The 21,792-nt window shown below is 39.1% G+C and overlaps 1 protein-coding gene across 7 annotated transcripts in view; it reads right to left on the bottom strand.

The window, feature by feature from the left end:
- The window catches only part of DMD (dystrophin), a 2,128,065-nt gene that overhangs the window by 58,610 nt on the left and 2,047,663 nt on the right, over window positions 1–21,792 (bottom strand). For 4 of the 7 annotated variants that reach the window (XM_067723245.1, XM_067723244.1, XM_067723248.1 and 1 more), the window contains 7 exons: window positions 13,546–13,712; window positions 11,178–11,289; window positions 9,648–9,784; window positions 8,885–8,923; window positions 4,509–4,574; window positions 3,365–3,430; window positions 492–650 (listed from right to left, as the gene is read on the bottom strand). In XM_067723245.1, the coding sequence (XP_067579346.1) occupies window positions 492–650; window positions 3,365–3,430; window positions 4,509–4,574; window positions 8,885–8,923; window positions 9,648–9,784; window positions 11,178–11,289; window positions 13,546–13,712 (746 nt within the window). Of the gene's footprint in view, window positions 1–491; window positions 651–3,364; window positions 3,431–4,508; window positions 4,575–8,884; window positions 8,924–9,643; window positions 9,785–11,177; window positions 11,290–13,545; window positions 13,713–21,792 lie in introns of those variants that run through there. The other 3 variants (XM_067723249.1, XM_067723247.1, XM_067723250.1) reach the window with 2 other exon arrangements.

Here is a 21,792-nt window from a genome sequence, read left to right as displayed (position 1 = left end):
TCTCACTAGTCTGCTAGGACAGTGTGCATAAATGACCGCTGTATTTGATGATGGAAACTAAGATGAACTAATTCATTCCCAAATATGACCAATGAGTCTACTTGCTCAAATGCTTTGAGATAGACAATATGGCCAAACACACGTACAAATCATGTCATCATAAAATTAAATGACCTACTTTGTTCTTAAATTCTATTCTCAAACATAAAATCAAAGCCTCCGAAACGCATGCAACGAATCAAATACCACCATCAGCATTCATTCCTTTAACACCTACTATATGAGTTCTTACTTATGCTATTGCATTCATTTTCTTCTTTCGGATGACAAAAAAAAAAAAAGAGAGAGAGAATCTGTAAACGGAGCTAAACAGATTATTGGAGAAAACAATTAGACATAAAATGACTCTAAGTGAAGATTCCTGGCACTTTTCTATGTGCGCAAGTGTATGCACTCTGCATACCAATGACAAAGCTAGAAAGAAAACTCACCTGTTTTCTTCCTCAAGATCTGCTAGGATTCTCTCTAGCTCCCCTCTTTCCTCACTCTCTAAGGAAATCAAGATCTGGGCAGGACTACGAGGCTGGCTCAGGGGGGAGTCCTGGTTCAAACTTTGGCAGTAATGCTGGATTAACAAATGTTCATCATCTCTGGAAAATAAAATCAAAGGTTTTGGTTTTTTCCCCCCTTATTTTGCCTTGGGGGTCAGGGACTTGGGTGTGTATTTTAAAAACAGAAACAGTTATTTGCTCTTAACAATTAATTAGACCCTTTTTCCTGCTTTTAAAGACATTGTGATACTCCTGAAGTTGTGGTCTACCATCCTGTTGGAGACAATTCCAAGTGTTTCTGGCTCAGATTTTCCATTGAATCTGGCTGGCCTGTTTACGTGGGTAAATGAATGGTAGAATGGCAGTAACACTGGGACTCTACGTTGACGGTTTCATCAATCGTTAGTAAATATTAAGAGACGTAATAATGGCTGTATAACGCTTTTGCTACCAAGCCTGTCAAGACAATCTGTTCACTCACCCACTGTGTTGTTGATACTGACCAGGAAAAAACTGAAGCCGTTAAAATAAGAGAGTAAATATTTTCTTAAGTGGAAAGCAATGCAAGTGAAAAGTGTTGCTTTGGTAAGCCAGTTTCAACTTAGAAACCCCACAGAGGCAGGATGATAACAATAATGAAACTACAGATAAAAATGACTACTATTTCATTCAATTATTGTTTAGATAGAAAAACAAAAATTGGCAGGGGAAAAAAAGCCATTAAGGTGACTAATACAAGAGGACTGAACAACTCATTCCTCAGAGCAGCTTTTCAAAGACTAACCTTGGGGGACAAAGAGGCCAAAGGCTTATACGTTGGGAGGAAGCTGCAATCCTTCCTCGTATCTAGGAACTCTCTCATACACAGAAGAAATTATTTTCTGAATGCATCGCCCCCAGCTCCTGAAAAGCCTGTGCACCTCCGAGTTATAAGAACTTCATTCTGCTCTTAGTGACAGGCTAAATCCCTTCGCTTCCGGCTACATATCAGTAAGATGATACGTTAATTTTTCCCTCTCCACACCCCTTTAAATTCCTTTTCTCATCTCTATGTCCTCTGAGTTGAAAAACTTTCAGATTTAGGGGAAAAAAATCCTCCTAATTTAAATGATCTTGGTGCATCAAGGCAGATAATTGGTTGGTAAGTTAAAATTAAAATAATTATTGGGTGTTAAAAGCAAACATTTAAGTGAAGTCAACCAATCTACCAAACCACTTGCCCAGATCTGCCCCTAAGATATGACATTACCATCCAACGTTGAGTCAAAATGGATTTTATGCCCTCTTTCGTTGAAAAATAAAACGAAAGCAGTTGTGACCACCTAATTTGTTAGCTCTCTTCCCCAATTCTGCAGTTTGATTGCTAGGACTTCCCATGTTTAATTACAACACATAGTTATAATTCAACTTCTCTTACTGTCTTCTGAGGCAGTCAGTGAATGGCAGCCATTATTATACAGGTACAACTTGAATTACCGTGAACGTGCTAGAGCTTCTAATATTCAAATCGGTGCCCCCAAGAAGCAAATCGTTCAGGTTGTTTACGTTTCGTTGATTCTTTGCTTACATATTTTTCTGTCAAAGTAGTTTATATATTAATACTATTAATACTTTTCCCCACAGCTAAGAAAGAGAATGCACCATAGTTATGTTTGGGGGAAAAGGCTGTTTTGTTTTCTTTTAAGTAACGTAAGTCATACATGAATGGCTGAGTGTTGACTTTATTCTTTATTATTACCTTGATCATCTTTATGTACCAGATGAGATGACTTATTCTCACGTCTTCAATAACCAGTTATGTATAAATGCCACTTGGATACTGCTTCCTTCAGTCTAATCCTTATAAAGCCTGTTTCTCATCTGAGTGTGACTTTGGGTTGCCACACCAACTACATATGATAAATTTACCATTTTCCCTTTGCCTAGATTCTCTGTGACAAAGTGGTGAGACATCCGTAACTTGTCAAACTAAAAACGTTATTGTACCTTGACTAGATTTCATCTCCCTAAATTATCCATTCAGTTAGCAGATCCTTATTTTGTCCTCCATATTTGCTTCTCAGTCTTCTCCCTCCAACCTCAGCCTCTTGGTTCACGGCAAGATTCCTTATTGTGAATACTTCCCCTACTCTGTAATGAAGCCTCTGTTTCCCTGCCATAGCTGTGTTCTCCGCCACTTTGAGCACCGCTCTCTCGCCTTGCTTAAATTTGACAGGCCTGGCTCATCATCCCACTACAAAACCGTGACCTCAATTTGTACTCCTTCTTCTGAAACCCTTCACAAGATAGCCTCACTTGACTTAGCTCTTGAAGACGCTAAATCACAAAAATCTACTAGGTAGGATCTCTAAAGGAAAACGCCCATCTAGCCTACCATATGGGAATGCCAGTGCAACTACACCAAGATTATAGTTCTACTCCCCACGAGTGGAGAAAACACTACTTAGCCATCGCTTTAAAAATTAATATCTAATCCCTTTAAACATCCGGCAGGTTTGGTCAGAGCTTAAACGTTTAATACAGTTTAAGTATTTGGGGCCCTGCCATTTGTGGTAGTATGGCATTAAATAAGAGTAAGGCAAAATGTTTTGGAACATTTTGGAACATCTGGAATACCAATAATGCCACAATTTGGATGAGCTCATTCTGTGTCGGGTTGTCAAGAGTTAAAGAAAAAAAAGTAAATGAAAGTCTCCTTGAAAGATCAAATGAATATAAACGCTAATTCCTATCTTCTGCGCTAGCCTGCCTCTAAATCCCTCAAAGCAATTTCATGGTCAGGAACATTTTGTAAAAAGAGACAGGATACTTACATGCTCTCATTAGGAGAGATGCTATCATTTAGATAAGATCCATTGCTGTTTTCCATTTCTGCTAGCCTGATAAAAAACGTAAAAGCTCATTAAAACTTATGTGACTTCTTAGAATCTATTCAAGACCTAATCGAACATTCCTGAAAACTAAAGGATAAATCATGTCAAGAGGAGAAAGGAATCCTTCATATTAAAGGATGTGTGCGTTGGCCTAACCGTCTGAGGCAGTGAGTGGTGGACCACAGCTAGTTAAGTAGCTTTACACTTACGCTGCAGATGACAAGAGAAGTTGTATTTTTTTCCTTCACAGATTGATCTTCCTTTCACTGAGAAGAGGCCTTTGTTTTCACGAGAAAAGCTTCCCTAACAACAAATACACTCCGTACTTTACGCTATCCCATGTGTTTTTTAAGACAATTAAAGATTTCCACTGAAGACAGAATTATATATAGCTAGTTAATACTTCCTACGGTTGATAAACATGTTCAGCAGTTAGACTATTGATAAAAGATAGATTCACAGTAAGCTCTCTATACATTCTGCCGCTTTTTACCTTCAAACACCTCCTTCACCTCAAACAATAATAAAGTCTTTTTACAACTTAAAAGTGAACCAAACTCTTATGGATTTATTTAACAAGCATATCTTACAATCAGCAATTTCGTTTTTAGATATAAGAGTTACCTCAAACACAAAGGAAGTGGGACAGAAAGGTCCAGGGATTAGGAAAATGAGTGATTCTCTTCTTTACAGCATATTATGGAAAATACACACAGAAATGGAAAGCCAGTGCTTTCATAGTCTCTATATAACACAGTATAATTTCTTCATATACTTATGTCTGGTCTAGCAGTTTTCTACGAAGGTTAGATGAGTTCTAAGTCAATTGATTACACGTGCTCAGTATATAAAACATAACAAAGCTATCAGGAATGTTTAGGGGAGACTGTTCTGCGCTGATGCTCTTACCGGTGTCCAAAACCAACATGCAGTGGAATGGCATGCACGTTAGAGGGCAAGCTGATTAGTAGAAATCAGACAAGATTGGGGAAAAAGAAAAGATTCGCTTAAAATTAATATAGGTTAGCTTTCCTTGGTTAGTTATTTCAATCAATATTTGCCTGGCATTCAACTAGTCTCATACCTGCTAGCATAATGTTCAATGCGTGAATGAGTATCATCGTGTGAAAGCTGAGGGGACGAGGCAGGCCTATAAGGCAGAAAATGTTATTAGTCACAGATACCATCCATTAATGGAGAAAAAACCCCCACCACACAGTTATGTTCTATATACATGGCCTAGAATGCTTTTAGTCTAATACTATGGCTAATGTACACGTTTAGCTGTTCCTGTATCTTAGATATCATCAAGTATTTAGAATCCAGGTTTGAGAGATGATTTCTCATACTTCTGCTTTTCTCAAAAGCCGTAAAGAGAGATCAAAAACTTCTCTGGAAAGTTTCAATTATAGAAAAGGTCGGGGGAGACAATCTCTACGTGACATTTTGTCCTCCTGTCTTGTAACGTCTCATATCCTAGAGTGCTGAAATTGTGTTAGCAGTATGTGGTTTAAAATTTTAAACAGTTTACACCTGTGCCATTTATCAGCTGCCTTCTTATTGAACGGAAACTGTACATTTGCCTAGTAAATTTGCAGTTAACGATATTAGTTCCAAAGAGGCCACACCAGTCCATGACTACTTAAGATTCCACGTTATCAAGATGTCTCAGTTTGTGCAATTTTGTAAAGAAGGAATACATGTACCAGTTTAGCAGCGGGACTGTATTACTACTTCATAAAGCAAAATTCAATGGCCCTAAATTATAATGTGATGTTTTAAAAAGAATGACTAACTTCAATAGGACGTCAATATCGGAAATATTTCTTATTAGGGATACTGTGTGCTTATATACAGAGGGGAAAACAAGAGAGAAGGATTAGCAGGTATAGTCTATTTACTTTGGGGGTATAAAAACCTACTTTTTTTGGCTTCACAGACGAGAATTTTGGTAGGGTTGACATGTTTTCACCTTTTCATATCTGATCTCTTAATTAGCCTTGAAGTTTTTATAGTATCTTTTAGATTAACCTTAGGAAAAAATCCATCTGTTCTGAAAACCAGTTTGGGCTTGGGCTTTTTTGTTTTAACTGGAATAGGACAAAAGGTCGCTTCCATTTCTCTCCTGACACAGAAAGCCCTTAGGTAAAGGCATGAATCAAAAAGTCAACAGAAACCTATTCAGTAAGGATTAGTTTAGTCCAATGTCTAAGCAGCATTCAAGGACTTGGTCAGGACACTAAGAAGAATATGTCTGTTTTTTCTTACATTAAACAAAAAAAAAGAAGAAAGAAAGAAAAACGTGTAGTTACCTAGGCTTACATAGGAAATGTGCTAGAAATCTATACTTCTTAAGGAAGACACACAGTCATAAGATGATTACAGCGCACTACAGCAAATAACCAGGGAACTGAAGTCTTGCCTGAGAGATAAATGTCTTATTTATGAAACCAAAGTTGTCTAGGTCAAGTGTCACCATGATCAAATTTGGAATGAATTACGAAGATGCTTAAACTGTCATGAGGAAACAGAAGGATGACTACCCAATTTACTAGGCAGATCCAAAGACCTCCAGGCGAATCTTCATTCTAGTTTTGGAGATAATCTGCTAATTTCTTAGAACCCTGGAACAGCCCATTATTAGAAAAAAATGCTAACGTTTGTTTTGAAATATTCACTGCAGGTCGAGATAACTGAGTACCTGGATTCCTTAGTTTATAAGCCCTATCTTCTGGAACAGACCAGTCTTTCGATTGCATACTTCTTATAAGCTAAAAGCCCACCATCGAGGAAAATATATTAGTGTTTCCCCTTGTAACAGTTGCTACCTTGGTAGTGCAGAGAAGAACACATGAGACCCTGGAGCATAACTACACGGAGAAAGCTAGGCATGTAAATGCAAAATACTTGAATCAAATCTGAAACAGAAAATCTTATGCAGAGCTTTCATTCTTAGCCTTGAGGATACTTCCACGTTATTTTTCTTCTGAATGTACACAGCACCTAAGACAGCATGCATAAGCTCAAGAACTCGTAATAACCAAGCAATCTAAAAAATATAGATATACACTAACGGAGGTACTTATTAAACCAGAAAATGAACCAAAAGGGAATACTGGTCAGAGAAGATTCATTTAAAAATCAAGAATTAGTAAAAGTACAAAACTACGTAGTCCAGAAACAAAACTAAATGCAACGTCTTCTAAAATGCTTTTCCAAGAGAAGGTAAGAATACTGTTCTCCCTTCTCACTTCCTAAATACAAAATGATATACCCCCAAAAGGATTCTTCCTACTCTTCCCATTACTGCTAATGGCCAATTCCATCCCACCCACCACCATTTTCTCTTTTGTGACAACTCCATTAATAAGTTTTCAAAGCAGAACAGCTCAAAGGATATTGTTCGACTGTCTCATTTGTGGACAAACAATATAAAAGGTTTATGCTAGGTTTACTTTCAAATAAAATGACAAATGCAGGCAAATAAGGGTTTTTTTCTAAGGAAAAACAAAAGATCTGTATCTCAGTAAACTTTCAAATTCTGTGATCCATACTGAATGGATTAAATGCTGTCATCGTCACAGGATTTGTTAACATTGGATAGAGTTCTCGCAAAATAAAACACCTCAGGACCTGGCTCTTCTGCGTGAATAGAATAGCTTTACAATTCATTTTATAAATTATTTACCATCCCATGAGTAAAGACTTTAATAAAATTATTGGTATTACAGGGACTTTAGCCTGCTGGGGTTGTTTTCTTCCTCAAAGTTAGAATTTCCCACTATTTCTGAATAATCTAGCATATTTTTTTTATAAAAAGGCTAAGTGGGGCTAGGTTTCAGTTGTTAGAGAAGATATTTTTTAAAAAAATGTTATCAATTTTAAAGTTCTTCAAAATTTAAGACAGACAAACACCCTCTACTTAAAATAAGTTACATTAAACTGTCATGAATTTTTCTCATTAGCTTATGTATACAGTAAACTTCTTCCTCTAGTTAGTTATTCTTTATTACGTTGTGCTACCTCTATGTGTTTTAAAACATTAACCTTTAGCATATTTTTCTTTTGGATTGGTCAGTTGGTTAGATTACTTTGTGTCGGGATAAGTTCTATTTGCTTATCAGGATCCAATCAAGCTGAGAATTTCAGTATACCAAGTAAACTTTTTTTTTTTAATTTATGAAAGGCTTTACCTTCTATAAACAAATAGACTACCTGGAACAGGGAAAATAAGCACCAATAGCAAGGAACATAACTGAATCTAAATAACTCCCCAAGTTGTTTAAGCATGATGATTAAAGAAATCGGGTAGAGGTACCATATCTCAAAATTAAAGGGCACAATAATGCAGCTTTACAAAAGAAAGGAAAGTGTTATACTTCCTTTAGGCCATAAAAGACTTAAAACCAACTTCAATTAATAGTTTGCATTTATCACTACAGGATTTTTTTTTTAAAAAAAGACCTACTTTAAATTAAATTACATGGTGGAATAAAAAAGACCCAATAAAAATAAACTGAATTCTTATATAAGCCCGTCTTCCAAATTGGTCATTACCTTCTTATATATAATAGAGCTGTCTGACTTTAAATAAATATTTTAATAAAGTACACTTTGAAATACCAAAATTTTGTTATAAAAACCCCGCACAATACAACTTTAAAACAATGCACACTTTGTTTGCTGATATTTCAATCACGGACTCTAAAAGGAGTTTTCTGATGACGTTATAAACTCTGAGATAAATCAATTAACTGTTGATATCTAGTATCAGTAGTATTAATAATACACCCCAATAATAATAACAAAGACTACAGTACACTTTCCTTCCAGTGTAAATGTGTGTTTATGAGCTGGGTATTTAGCTTGGAGAAGAGAGCAAAGTGAGTTTAGGTCAAAATTGAGAAACTCATGTATATAAACACTGGTCCAATAGCATGGCATTACCTGATAAAAAGTCCACGTGTCTAATTGAAATTATTCAACCATACTCAACATCATACCATGAAACAAATTTTGCTTTTAAATAGTCCACTTATAACAGGCCCTAAAGAGTAAACCGTCATCCTTTTGAAGGTCCTAAAGCATTAAATCTCTAGAAATATGGCTACAGAATGTTATTATGTAATCAGAAGGCTCTTCCCTGCGTATAATGAAAGAATATATAAACGTGTCTCCCAGGAATATAACTAACAACCCAACAATTCCTTTGATGTTAATTTGAACTCCAGGCCAGGATTTCTGCTGGTTTACATTTGACCAAGTGGGGACCTGAAAACCTCACTGATTCTCCTGATCTGTGGTGGACGGCACCCTCAAAGTCTTATCAAGGGAAACATTTTTGAAATGAAGGAAGGGAAATTAAAACGTCTTTCAACAAAACAAACAGAACAAAAATTTTAAAAAATCAAGCAAGCCAATGTGTTGGTGGTAGCAGCACCCTTCAGTGGAAGTACTCACGCAGAATCTACCGGCCAGAAGTTGATCAGAGTAACAGGACTGCAAAACAAAAAATGAGGTGGTGAAGAGAGACACAGGCAAACTCAGCCACACACACACACACACACACACACACACACACACACACACACACACAAATTACTGAAAGGTCAAAATAAATGAAGTGCAATTAAGTATGAACCATGGAAAGCAACGGCCAGACAAAGGTGAAAAGTGAATTAAAAGAAAAGCAGTTGTGCGATTGCCATCAGAGTTATGGAAAAAAGAAGAGAAGGTTCAAACGAGGTGAAGACATCATCATTTTGATCTAGAGAATCATAACTACTTACTGTGAAGAAATTTCCTGTGACTATATTTTTTTTCAAGGAGAAAAAAGTGACTAGATACGACCACACAATCGGATACAAAAAGACACACGCCTACTGATTTGTAAGGGAGGAAAATCAAAATGAAATCTTGGAATCACTCATTTGTAAACAGTCCCGTATTTCTTGCAAGCCTCGTGAGGTAATTAGGAGCCAGAACGTGGTGGCTTACTCCCTGTGAGATAAAGTTTAACTTTTGGAAAAGGTCATTGTCATGGGACAACTGACATGGAAAATGGCAACTGAACATCAGCTTGCTTTTCTCTTTTTAGATACAGTACATCTAAAGAAAGAAATAGGAGAGACTGTTTGCATTTGGGAGTGAAGGAAGGTATTCAGCTGAGAGGAGCTCAGAGATACGTCAACTGAGAGGCTGGTTTGCTTTGGCCACTACTCACGTTTCCATGTTGTCCCCCTCTAAGACCGTCTGCACTGGCAGGTAGCCCATTCGGGGATGCTTCGCAAAATACCTTTTGGTTCGAAATTTGTTTTTCAGTACCTTGGCAAAGTCTCGAACATCTTCTCCCGATGTAGTCTGAAAGGGAAATCATGCTGACATCAGACTTGGGGAAGGGGTATACTCTCAAGAGAAAGCACAATTCCAGTGTTCTGCCTCGGAGCACTTGTTTTATTATAATTAAGAGCAGCAGGAGTTGAGAGCAAAGGCTTTGGAATCACATGAAAACACGGTTTTGAAACCAGACCTGCCATTTACTAGTGGGGTTAACGTGGGTGAGTTCTTTACCTATCCAAGGCTCCAATCACCTATGAAATCGGGGCAGTAACACCTCCATAAGTTGGGATGATGAATAAATGAAGTATACCAACTACTGGGCTACCCAACAGATGGTAATTTATAGAAGTCTGGAGGTCAGAAAGTTGACCTTCCGTTTTGCCACACTTTACAGTAGTTTTAAAACGATTTTGTCCACATTGCTCTAGTGTTTCACCCACTAAATACCATTCTATTCACAGCATGGTACATTCTCCATCAATGAGTACCTTTGCAAAAGGAAGCAAAATGAGGAAGACAATGAAATAACTGGGAGAATCACTCTGAAGATGGAAGAGAGAAAAGCTCTAAAGCAGAGCTTCTCAAACTTTGATGTGTTGGATACCACCAGCAGACCCTGCTAAAATGCAGGCTTTGATTTACAAAGTCCAAGGTGGGCCCTGAGGTTCTGCATTCCTAATAAGCTTGCAGGTGATGCCAGTGCGGCTGGTCCACAGATCACACTTTGAATAGCAAGCAGCTAGTGTTCAAGGAATAAGAGATTTACACCCAGGTCTGTGTCCACCAAGTCCAGGCCCTTTCCATTTCACCAGTGATTTTTCAAAGTCCTACTGGCCACTGAGCATTTTCCCAAAACAGCTTCTTAGGAGACGACTCCAGCTCTTAATTATAGAACCTTGGGCAAGATTTTTTAACCTTAGGATCTCAAGAGTCCTCAACTATAAAAAGGGGATAAAAATAATACCTATCTCACACAGAGTAGCTTAAAAGGTAAACACCTAGCATTTAGTTGGTAAGTGTGAGCAACATTAATTTAAGTGGTGGATTGCGAATTTTAAGGAACCTATATTACCCCACCCCATACCCAACGTGCCCCATGGCCGTAACACCTCTGCACACAGCCGCTAGGGACGTGCAAAATAAACGTGAAAATGTCTTCCCTACAACCCACGAAAACAGAAGAAAAACCTATTGATTCACCCAACAATATGTGTTGAGTGTCTCCGACAGTCCACGTGTGCCAGGCATCGCACTAGGGATAAGGTAAATCCGGAGTCTACAATGTGGGGCCACTTTAGCTGGGCAACGTCTGGGGAACTTACAAATCACAGCGTGACACACGATCTGTAAGACCGTACAAAACTGAAACTTCTTCCAGGTGAACTAAGTCGCGTCAGGGAGGAATCTAACTTACCGGAGTGCAGTATTCCACCATGGGATAGTGCATTTTGTGGCCTTTTGCAACGCGGCCAGAAAAGAAGCAACTTTGGCAGATGTCATAATTAAAGTGCTTTAGACTCCTGTACCTGGTAAGGAACAAAAACAAACATATATGTATTTCTTCAAATCAAATTCCCAAAGAACACCCTTTAATAAACCTCCTTCCACACTGTCTTAATTCTGGAAACAGAATGCAGGGTTCATTAATCCCACAAGGTAAGTGATTAACTTCCTACTTCCAGATTTCTCTGGTGCTTCTACAGTATCAAAATATTTTGGCAGAAAGAGTACCCTATAAACATTTGGAAGGAGGGGAGAAAAACTCAGCTCTTATTTAAACTCCACTAGGAACTCTTTCAGATTAAGTAGGAAGATAGTGGCGAACTTCCAGGCTTTTGAAGACCAGATACTAGAATTTGAAAGAACTTCCAGAAAGGATAGATTGATGCATTGTGGGCTCCCGTACCCATCAAAAAGGCACAAAAGTTTTCTGAGGGAATTATTTCCCCCCAAAAATGATAAAGATAAAGCATTTCATAAGACAAAAGAAAATTAAACAAGAACTCTCAATTAAAGCAAATCTTGCTTTAACTACATTTTCTGATTGACGGAGATGACTCATCTTCAGATTGTTACTTGGATAATCTCTTTCATCTGTCTCTCTTCAGAAATCCCTCATCACATTACCTCCACATGATAATGGAAGCCCCAAGAAAAGACACATTTTGGGTAAGATGTAAGTACTACATGGTACATTTCCCCCTCATTCTCAGAATACTGTATTCTTCATTTCATACCCTCCCTGGCTTGTGCTTTCTCAGATAAGAATCTTAGCCAATTAAAATAAACATATTCCTTATGTCACATATGGGAATGTGGGAAAAAAAAGGTACTGTTTTTAGATCCCAACCGTCTTCTGAGAGCGGGGGAAAGGAGGAAAGAGAAGTGCTCATTCCTAAAATAATCTACTTTCATAAGGGCAAAAGAAGTGAATGTGAAAATGCTCTCTTTGATCCTCCAAAGCATTCTCCTTTTTCATTTTATAAAACTTCCCCCAGTATACAAATCTTACCGGCGAAGGAAGCTAAGAAAAGATAGGTAAGAAATGCAGTGGAGCCCCACCCCCCAGCATCACTCTTACCTGCCAAAACCAGGAAGGAAAAAAGGTGTCCTGTGCAAGCACTGCCTACTCAATGTTGTCTATCTAGGCTTTAGAAACCTCTGAAGGTTTCTGCAAAACCTCTTTGTAAACAGCATGAAGTATGGTAGGACAAACACCAACGGTAAAGGAGCACAGTGAATGAAAAGCACACAAATGGTACAAAGCAGTTATTAGGAAACAAAGTAATGAAGTAGGTCTAAGCATAACCAGAAATGAGTGTCTACTTAGCTGATAAGTGGATTCTGAACAGCCATAGATGATATAGCTAGTTTACAACTTGACGGCTTATTCGTTGCTATGGAAACCTTGATGTTGATCCAGATGTTTAAATACATCATCATTTCAGAATCTGGATTTGGGATTATTGTTCAATAATATTAATTCATTTAAAAATATCCTGTCTCCCCAAACAGGTCAACAAGATTGAAGATTTAAGAGCCAATCAATTGTTTTCTGGGACATTTCAAGAATATCAGAATAACAACCTGCGATGTTTCCTACCACTTTCACTTTTCAATTTATAAGGAACGTTTTCTTTTTTTAGCTGCTTTGTGAATCTTTCATTTACTTGCACACTTTATATTCATTCCCTCAGAAGTTCATTAGGATACTATGAAAAGAGCGCAATCAGATTCACAGATAAAGCAGTATGTTTTCGAGCAGGGTGCTCGAAACAATTCTTGTTACCTTAGGGCAAGAACTGTGGTGCAAAGTGATTAAGAGAGTGAGCTGCCATGACAGGTCTCCCAAGATAGAATCATCCCTTAGTTTTATAACTGATTCTTGGAGAGTTTCTATAAACAGAAAAGACCATGGGAAAAAAGAAAGAGATGACCAAAATGTTTTGGTTCGAGGAAAGAGGAGGTACAGTTAATCTGTATATACTTGATGGACAAACATCTTGGTGGAGACAGGCAGTCAGTCCCGATCGACCAAGAACATGGCTCTGCAGAGCTGAAGCGTGAAGGCGGAGAAAGACGCGTGCCTAATGAGGTAGATCCACTAGAACAACCCAGTGATCAGGGGAGTGACAGGAGTGATCAATGCTCCAGCCTGATCACCTCCTCTCCCACTGTGCAGAGGACCAAACTAACAGCAACTGGTAGAGGAGATAAAAGATCCAGTCATAAAAAGGTGAGAAATGATCAAATAAAATGACATTTGGGGGCGTTCCTCATACCTGAAGCCGATGATTGGACACTCCTTGCAGATGTTACACTTGGCCTGATGCTTCGCAGTCTCCGCAGCAGCCACTCTATGCAGGACGGGCAGCCACACCATGGACTGGGGTTCCAGTCTCATCCAGTCTAGGAAGAGGGCCGCTTCAATCTCAGGCTTATTATTAGCCTGCAAAGACAGGAGGCCAAAGAATGCAAGGAGAGAAGGTAAGAAAGTAAAGGAGGCAAATGTCAGCTCAGGTAACGCGGTAAAGAAAGAAAGAAAGATCAATAGTGGCACAGTGAGGCCAACTCTTCACAGGCTGTTTCTGCAAATGTCCCCCCAGCATCTACACAAGCCACCTACCCCTAAAGCTTTGGGAGACTGCTATTACCCTGTTTGGCTACTAGATGACAAGAAAGCAAAGCAGAACAAACAAACGGGAAAAGTACAGCAAAATACACACACCTGGGAGAGACTATATTTAGCTCCAGTTTTGGAACAGATACATAAAAGGTAGCCAGAAGTAAAATGCAAGCATTTATTGATAAAATTGCAAAGGAGGAAAAGAAAAAAAAACAACTCAGGGAACTATCGCTCCCTTTTTTTTCAAGTGAATCTGTTTCTCAGTGTTTCATAGAATCATAATGAAGAGGCTTTACAATTCATCTGGTCCCAAAGCTTCATTTTACAGACAAGACAGCTGAGATGTAGATGAGCGAAGTGGCTTTTTCAAAGGCCAGACAACTAACTCCCTGGCAGCAGAGCTGATACTAGCATCCAAACCTCCTGGTCTAGCGCTGTTTTCATGGTGGCCTGCTGCTTTTCTGTCTGTCTGTCTGTCTCTAGTTCTCTCTTTCGGAGTCTAAGTTAAATAAATACCATTCTTCCCAGCGAGTACAATGATTTTAGAAAATTCAAAATATTACTTATCCATCACTTGATTGGTATGTTACCACAGTCAACATTTTAATTATATGTTGTTTTTAACCCTACAAGACCGTGTTTCGTGTTTTTATACTGTTAGATTGACCCATATATTGACCACTTTTGGGGAGTTTGTTTCTCATTGCGTCCTTCATCTCAAATCTCCCATCTGGGATCAGTTCTGCCAAAGTGTATCCTTCAGTATTTCCTTTTGTTAAGTGTCTGTTGATGGCTAATCTCTCTGATTCTGTTTGCCTGAAAGTCTCTTTTTCTATGCACATTCCTGATTGCTATCCTCACTGGGTATAGATTTTTAGACTGAAAGGGTTTTTTCTGTTTTCGTTGTTGTGTTTTGTTTTGTTTTGATTTTGTTTCAGCACGCTGAAATATCATTCCACCTTTATCTCACTTTCTCTGCTGCTAACTGTTGATAAGTCAGCTGTGAAGCTGTTGGTTCCTTGAAGGTCATCTGTCCTTTTCCTGTCTTGTACTGTACTTCTAGGATTTTATTGATACTTTTTAGGATTCATGGGGCTTCATGAAACTGTGGGTTTGACTCTTTAGTCAGCTCTGGAATCTTCTCAGTCATGATCTCAACAAATACTGCCTCTTCTCCATTCCCTCTCTCCTCTGCTTACAGAAACCTATTAGGTAAACGGTAGACTTTCTCAATCTAACCTCCATTTCTCCGAACAGGCTTTCCTTAGTTTTCCTCTATTTTCGGTCTTTCTGTGCTTCATTCCCAATACTTCCTTCTGCCCTACTGCCTGGGTATCTAGTTCTCTCCTTAGCAGCATCCAGTCTACTGTAAGCCCATACATTAAGTTTTAAATTTTGATTATTGTACTTTTTAGTATCTGTAAGTTGTATTTGGTCATTTTTTTTAACATCTTTATTGGAGTATAATTGCTTTACAATGGTGTGTTAGTTTTGCTGTATAACAAAGTGAATCAGCTATACATATACATATATCCCCATATCTCCTCCCTCTTGCATCTCCCTCCCACCCTCCCTATCCCACCCCTCTAGGTGGTCACAAAGCACCGAGCTGATCTCCCTGTGCTATGCAGCTGCTTCCCACTAGCTATCTATTTTACACTTGGTAGTGTGTATATGTCCATGCCACTCTTTCACTTCTTCCCAGCTTACCCTTCCCCCTCCCTGTGTCCTCAACTCCATTCTCTACGTCTGTGTCTTTATTCCTGTCCTGCCCCTAGGTTCTTCAGAACCATTTTTTTTTGATTCCATATATATGTGTTAGCATGCGGTATTTGTTTTGCTCTTCCTGACTTCACTCTGTATGACAGACTCTAGGTCTATCTACCTCACTACAAATAACTCAATTCCGTTTCTTTTTTATGGCTGAGTAATATTCCATTGAATATATGTGCCACATCTTCTTTATCCATTCATCCGATGATGGGCACTTAGGTTGTTTCCATGTCCTGGCTATTGTAAACAGAGCTGCAATGAACATTTTGGTACATGACTCTTCGTGAATTATGGTTTTCTCAGGGTATATGCCCAGTAGTGGGATGGCTGGGTCATATGGTAGTTCTATTTTTAGTTTTTTAAGGAACCTCCATACTGTTCGCCATAGTGGCTGTATCAATTTACATTCCCACCAACAGTGCAAGAGGGCTCCCTTTTCTCCACACCCTCTCCAGCATTTATTGTTTCTAGATTTTTTGATGATGGCCATTCTGACCGGTGTGAGGTGATACCTCAATGTAGTTTTGATTTGCATTTCTCTAATGATTAGTGATGTTGAGCATCCTTTCATGTGTTTGTTGGCCATCTGTATGTCTTCTTTGGAGAAACGTCTGTTTAGGTCTTCTGCCCATTTTTGGATTGGGTTGTTTGTTTTTCTGTTATTGAGCTGCACGAGCTGCTTATAAATTTTGGAGATTAATCCTTTGTCAGTTGCTTCATTCGCAAATATTTTCTCCCATTCTGAGGGTTGCCTTTCCTTCTTGTTTACGCTTTCTTTGCTGTGCAAAAGCTTTTAAGTTTCATTAGGTCCCATTTGTTTATCTTTGTTTTTTATTTCCATTTCTCTAGGAGGTGGGTCAGAAAGGATCTTGCTGTGATTTATGCCATAGAGTGTTCTGCCTCTGTTTTCCTCTAAGAGTTTGATAGTGTCTGGCCTTATATTTAGGTCTTTAATCCAATTTGAGTTTACTTTTGGGTATGGTGTTAGGAAGTGTTCTAATTTCATTCTTTAACATGTAGCTGTCCAGGTTTCCCAGCACCACTTCCTGAAGAGGCTGTCTTTTCTCCATTGTATAGTCTTGCCTCCTTTATCAAAAATAAGGTGACCATATCTGCATGGGTTTACCTCTGGGCTTTCGACCCTGTTCCATTGATCTATATTTGTTTTTGTGCCAGTACCATAGTGCCTTGATTACTGTAGCTTTGTAGTATAGTCTGAAGTCCAGGAGCCTGATTCCTCCAACTCCATTTTTCGTTCTAAAGATTGCTTTGGCTATTCGGGGTCTTTTGTGTTTCCATACAAATTGTGAAATTTTTTGTTCCAGTTCTGTGAAAAATGCCATTGGTAGTTTGATAGGGATTGCACTGAATCTGTAGATTGCTTTGGGTAGTAGAGTCATTTCCACAATGTTGACTCTTGCAATCCAAGAACATGGTATATCTCTCCGTCTGTTTGTATCATCTTTAATTTCTTTCATCAGTGTCTTATGGTTTTCAGCATACAGGTCTTTTGTCTCCTCAGGTAGGTTTATTCCTAGGTGTTTTATTCTTTTTGTTGCAATGGGAACTGGGAGTGTTTCCTTAATTTCTGTTTCAGATTTTTCATCATTAGTGCATTAATTTTGTATGCTGTTACTTTACCAAATTAATTGATTAGCACTAGTAGTTTTCTGGTAGCATCTTTAGGATTCTCTATGTATAGGATCATGTCATCTGCAAACAGTGACAGCTTTACTTCTTCTTTTCTGATTTGGATTCCTTTTATTTCTTTTTCTTCTCTGAATGCCGTAGCTAGGACTTCCAAAGCTATGTTGAATAAGAGTGGTGAGAGTGGACATCTTTGTCTTGTTCCTGACCTCAGAGGAAATGGTTTCACTTTTTCACCATTGAGAATAATGCTGGCTGTGGGTTTGTCATATATGGCCTTTATTATGTTGAGGCAAGTTCCCTCTGTGCCTACTTTCTGGAGGGTTTTTATGATAAATGGGTGCTGGGTTTTGTCGAAAGTTTTTCTGCATCTACTGAGATGACCATATGGTTTTTCTCCTTCAATTTGTTAATATGGTGTATCAGATAGACTGATTTGTGTATACTGAAGAATCCTTGCATTACTGGGATAAACCCCATTGGATCATGGTGTATGATCCTTTTAATGTGCTGTTGGATTCAGGTTGCTAGTATTTTGTTGAGGATTTTTGCATCTATGTTCATCAGTGATATTGGCCTGTAGTTTTCTTTCTTTGTGACGTCTTTGTCTCGTTTTGGTATCAGTGTGATGGTGGCCTCATAGAATGAGTTCAGGAGTGTTCCTCCCTCTGCTATATTTTGTAAGAGCTTGAGAAGGATAGGTGTTAGCTCTTCTCTAAATGTTTGATAGAATTCGCCTGTGAAGCCATCTGGTCTTGGACTTCTGTTCGTTGGAAGATTTTTAATCAGTCTCAATTTCAGTGCTTGTGACTGGTCTGTTTATATTTTCTATTTCTTCCTGGTTCAGTCTCGGAATGTTGTGCTTTGCTAAGAATTTGTCCATTTCTTCCAGGCTGTCCATTTTATTGGCATAGAGTTGCTTGTAGTAATCTCTGATGATCCTTTATATTTCTGCAGTGTCAGTTGTTACTTCTTTTTCATTTCTAATTCTATTGATTTGAGTCTTCTTTTTTTCTTGATGAGTCTGGCAAATGGTTTATCGATTTTATCTTCTCAAAGAACCAGCTTTTAGTTTTATTGATCTTTGCTACTGTTTCCTTCATTTCTTTTTCATTTATTTCTGATCTGATCTTTATGATTTATTTCCTTCTGTTAACTTTGGGGTTTTTTGGTTCTCCTTTCTGTAACTGCTTTAGGTGTAAGGTTAGATTGTTTTTTTTGTGGTACGCGGGTCTCTCACTGTTGTGGTCTCTCCCGTTGCGGAGCACAGGCCCCGGACGCGCAGGCTCAGGGCCGTGGCTCACGGGCCCAGCTGCTCCCTGGCACGTGCGATCTTCCTGGACTGGGGCACGAAACCGTGTCCCCTGCATCGGCAGGCAGAATCTCAACCACTGTGCCACCACGGAAGCCCCGGTTAGACTGTTTATTTCAGATGTTTCTTGTTTCTTGAGGTAGGAATGTATTGCTACAAACTTTCCTCTTAGAACTGCTTTTGCTGCATCCCATAGGTTTTGGGTTGTCGTGTTTTCATTGTCATTTGTTTCTAGGTAGTTTTTGATTTCCTCTTTGATGTCTTCAGTGATCTCTTGGTTATTTAGTAGTGTATTGTTTAGCCTCCATGTTTTTGTAGTTTCTACAGGTTTTTTCCTGTAATTGATATCTAGTCTCACAGCATTGTGGTTGGAAAAGATGCGTGATACGATTTCAATTTTCTTACATTTACCAAGGCTTCATTTGTGACCCAAGATATGATCTGTCCTGGAGAATTTCCATGAGCACTTGAGAAGAATGTGTATTCTGTTGTTTTTGGATGGAATGTCCTATAAATATCAATTAAGTCCATCTTGTTTAATGTATCATTTAAAGCTTGTGTTTCCTTATTTATTTTCATTTTGGATGATCTGTCCATGGGTGAAAGTGGGGTGTTAAAGTCCCCTGCTATGATTGCATTACTGTCGATTGCCCCTTTTATGGCTGTTAACATTTGCCTTATGTATTGAGGTGCTCCTATGTTGGATGCATAAATATTTACAATTGTTATGTCTTCTTCTTGGATTGATCCCTTGATCATTGTGTAGTGTCCTTCTTTGTGTCTTGTAATAGTCTTCATTTTAAAGTCTATTTTGTCTGATATGAGAATTGCTACTCCAGCTTTCTTCTGGTTTCCATTTGCATGGAATATCTTTTCCATCCCCTCACTTTCAGTCTGTATGTGTCCCTGAGTCTGACGTGGGTCTCGTGCAGACAGCATATATATGGGTCTCGTTTTTGTATCCATTCAGCCAGTCTATGTCTTTTGGTTGTAGCATTTACATTTAAGGTAATTATCGATATGTATGTTCCTATTACCATTTTCTTAATTGTTTGGGGTTTGTTATTGTAGGTCGTTTCCTTCTCTTGTGTTTCCTGCCTAGAGAAGTTCCTTTAGTGTTTGTTGCATAGCTGGTTTGGTGGTGCGGAATTCTTTTAGCTTTTGCTTGTCCGTAAAGGTTTTAATTTCTCTGTTGAATCTGAATGAGGTCCTTGCTGGGTAGACTAATCCTGGTTGTAGCTTTTTCCCTTTCATCACTTTAAACATGTCTTGCCACTCCCTTCTGGCTTGCAGAGTTTCTGTTGAAAGATCAGCTGTTAACCTTATCAGGATTCCCACGTATGTTATTTGTTGCTTTTCTCTTGCTGCTTTTAATATTTTTTCTTTGCATTTAATTTTTGATAGTTTGTTTAATATGTGTCTTGGCGTGTTTCTCCTTGGATTTATCCCCTATGGGACTCTGTGCTTACTGGACTTGACTGACTATTTCTTTTCCCATATTGGGAAAGTTTTCAACTATAAACTCTTCAAATGTTTTCTCCGTCCCTTTCTTTTTCTCTTCTTCTTCTGGGACCCCTATAATTCGAATGTTGGTGCATTTAATGTTGTCCCAGTGGTCTCTGAGACTGTCCTCAATTCTTTTCATTCTTTTTTCTTTATTCTGCTCTGCGGTAGTTATTTCCACTGTTTTATCTTCCAGGTCACTTATCCGTTCTTCTGCCTCAGTTATTCTGCTATTGATCCCTTCTAGAGAATTTTTAATTTCATGTATTGCGTTGTTCATCACTGTTTGTTTGCTCTTTCGTTCTTCTAGGTCCTTGTTAAAAGTTTCTTGTATTTTCTCCATTCTATTTCCAAGATTTTGGGTCATCCTTCCTCTCATTACTCTGAATTCTTTTTCAGGTAGACTGCCAATTTCCTCCTCATTTGTTAGGTCTGCTGGGCTTTTATCTTGCTCCTTCATCTGCTGTGTATTTCTCTGTCTTCTCATTTTGCTTAACTTACTGTGCTTGGGGTCTCCTTTTCACAGGTTGCAGGTTCGTAGTTCCTTTTGTTTTTGGTGTCTGCCCCCAGTGGCTAAGGTTGGTTCAGTGGCTTGTGTAGGCTTCCTGGTGGAGGGGACCGGTGCCTGTGTTCTGGTGGATGAGGCTGGATCTTGTCTTTCTGGTGGGCAGGACCGCGCCCCGTGGTGTGTTTTGGGGTGCCTGTGACCTTATTATGATTTTAGGCAGCCTATCTGCTAATGGGTGGGGTTGTTTCTGTCTTGCTAGTTGTTTGGCGAGGGGTGTCCAGCACTGTAGCTTGCTGGTGGTTGAGTGGAGCTGGGTCTTAGCATTGAGATGGAGATCTCTGGGAGATTTTCGCCATTTGATATTACATGGAGCCAGGAGGTCTCTGGTGGACCAATGTCCTGAACTCAGCTCCCCCAGCTCAGAGGCACAGGCCTGACACCTGGCCGGAGCACCAAGACCCTGTCAGCCATACGGCCAGACCAAGTTCAGCCAAAGTTGTGATACTTATTTCCCTTGTAGTAGTCCACATGGTATTAAGAGGCACCGTGGGAAGAGTATGTTAGTAGGTACCATGTCTTGGGTCCTGTGGATTACCTTTTCCTTCAGCCACACCACCTCCTGGCAAGTCTTGAGGAGACGGGGCTCCTCCCAGCGTGAACTGGACCCCACAATGTCCCAAAGCCAAAGCCCCAGCAAGTCCTGAGGGGACTTGGCTCCCATTAGCATGGACTCGACCCCGTGTTGTCCTGAAGCCCCTGGGCTATCAGCATGGACTCAACCCCATGTGTTCCAGAAGCCAAAGCCCCAGCGGGTCCTGAGGAGACCAGGTTCACGTCAGGTGCCCGGGGGAGCCCTATTTGGTCATTTTTAAAGTCACTTCTATAGTCTGTGGTTCCCTAAAGATAATTTTCAATGTTGTTTCTTATTTTTTTGACAGAGTATATACATAGTTTAAAAAAATCCTCTCTTTCTAATGATTCCAAGATATGAAATTATTGCGGGTCTGCTTCAGGGGTCTGTTATTTCTGCTGGTTCTCAGTCACTTTAGTTTCTTGTGGGCTTAATTCTCTTTACTATGAACTATAATAACCTTAAAAGTATTTTCTGGAGATACTTTGAGCCCTAGAATGAAAGTGCTTTCTCCAGAGACAATTTTCAT

The sequence above is a fragment of the Pseudorca crassidens genome, chromosome X (assembly GCF_039906515.1).
Source record: "Pseudorca crassidens isolate mPseCra1 chromosome X, mPseCra1.hap1, whole genome shotgun sequence".
Lineage (NCBI taxonomy): Eukaryota > Metazoa > Chordata > Mammalia > Artiodactyla > Delphinidae > Pseudorca > Pseudorca crassidens.
Note: the sequence above shows the minus strand (reverse complement) of the source record. Positions and strands in the feature narration are given on the sequence as shown.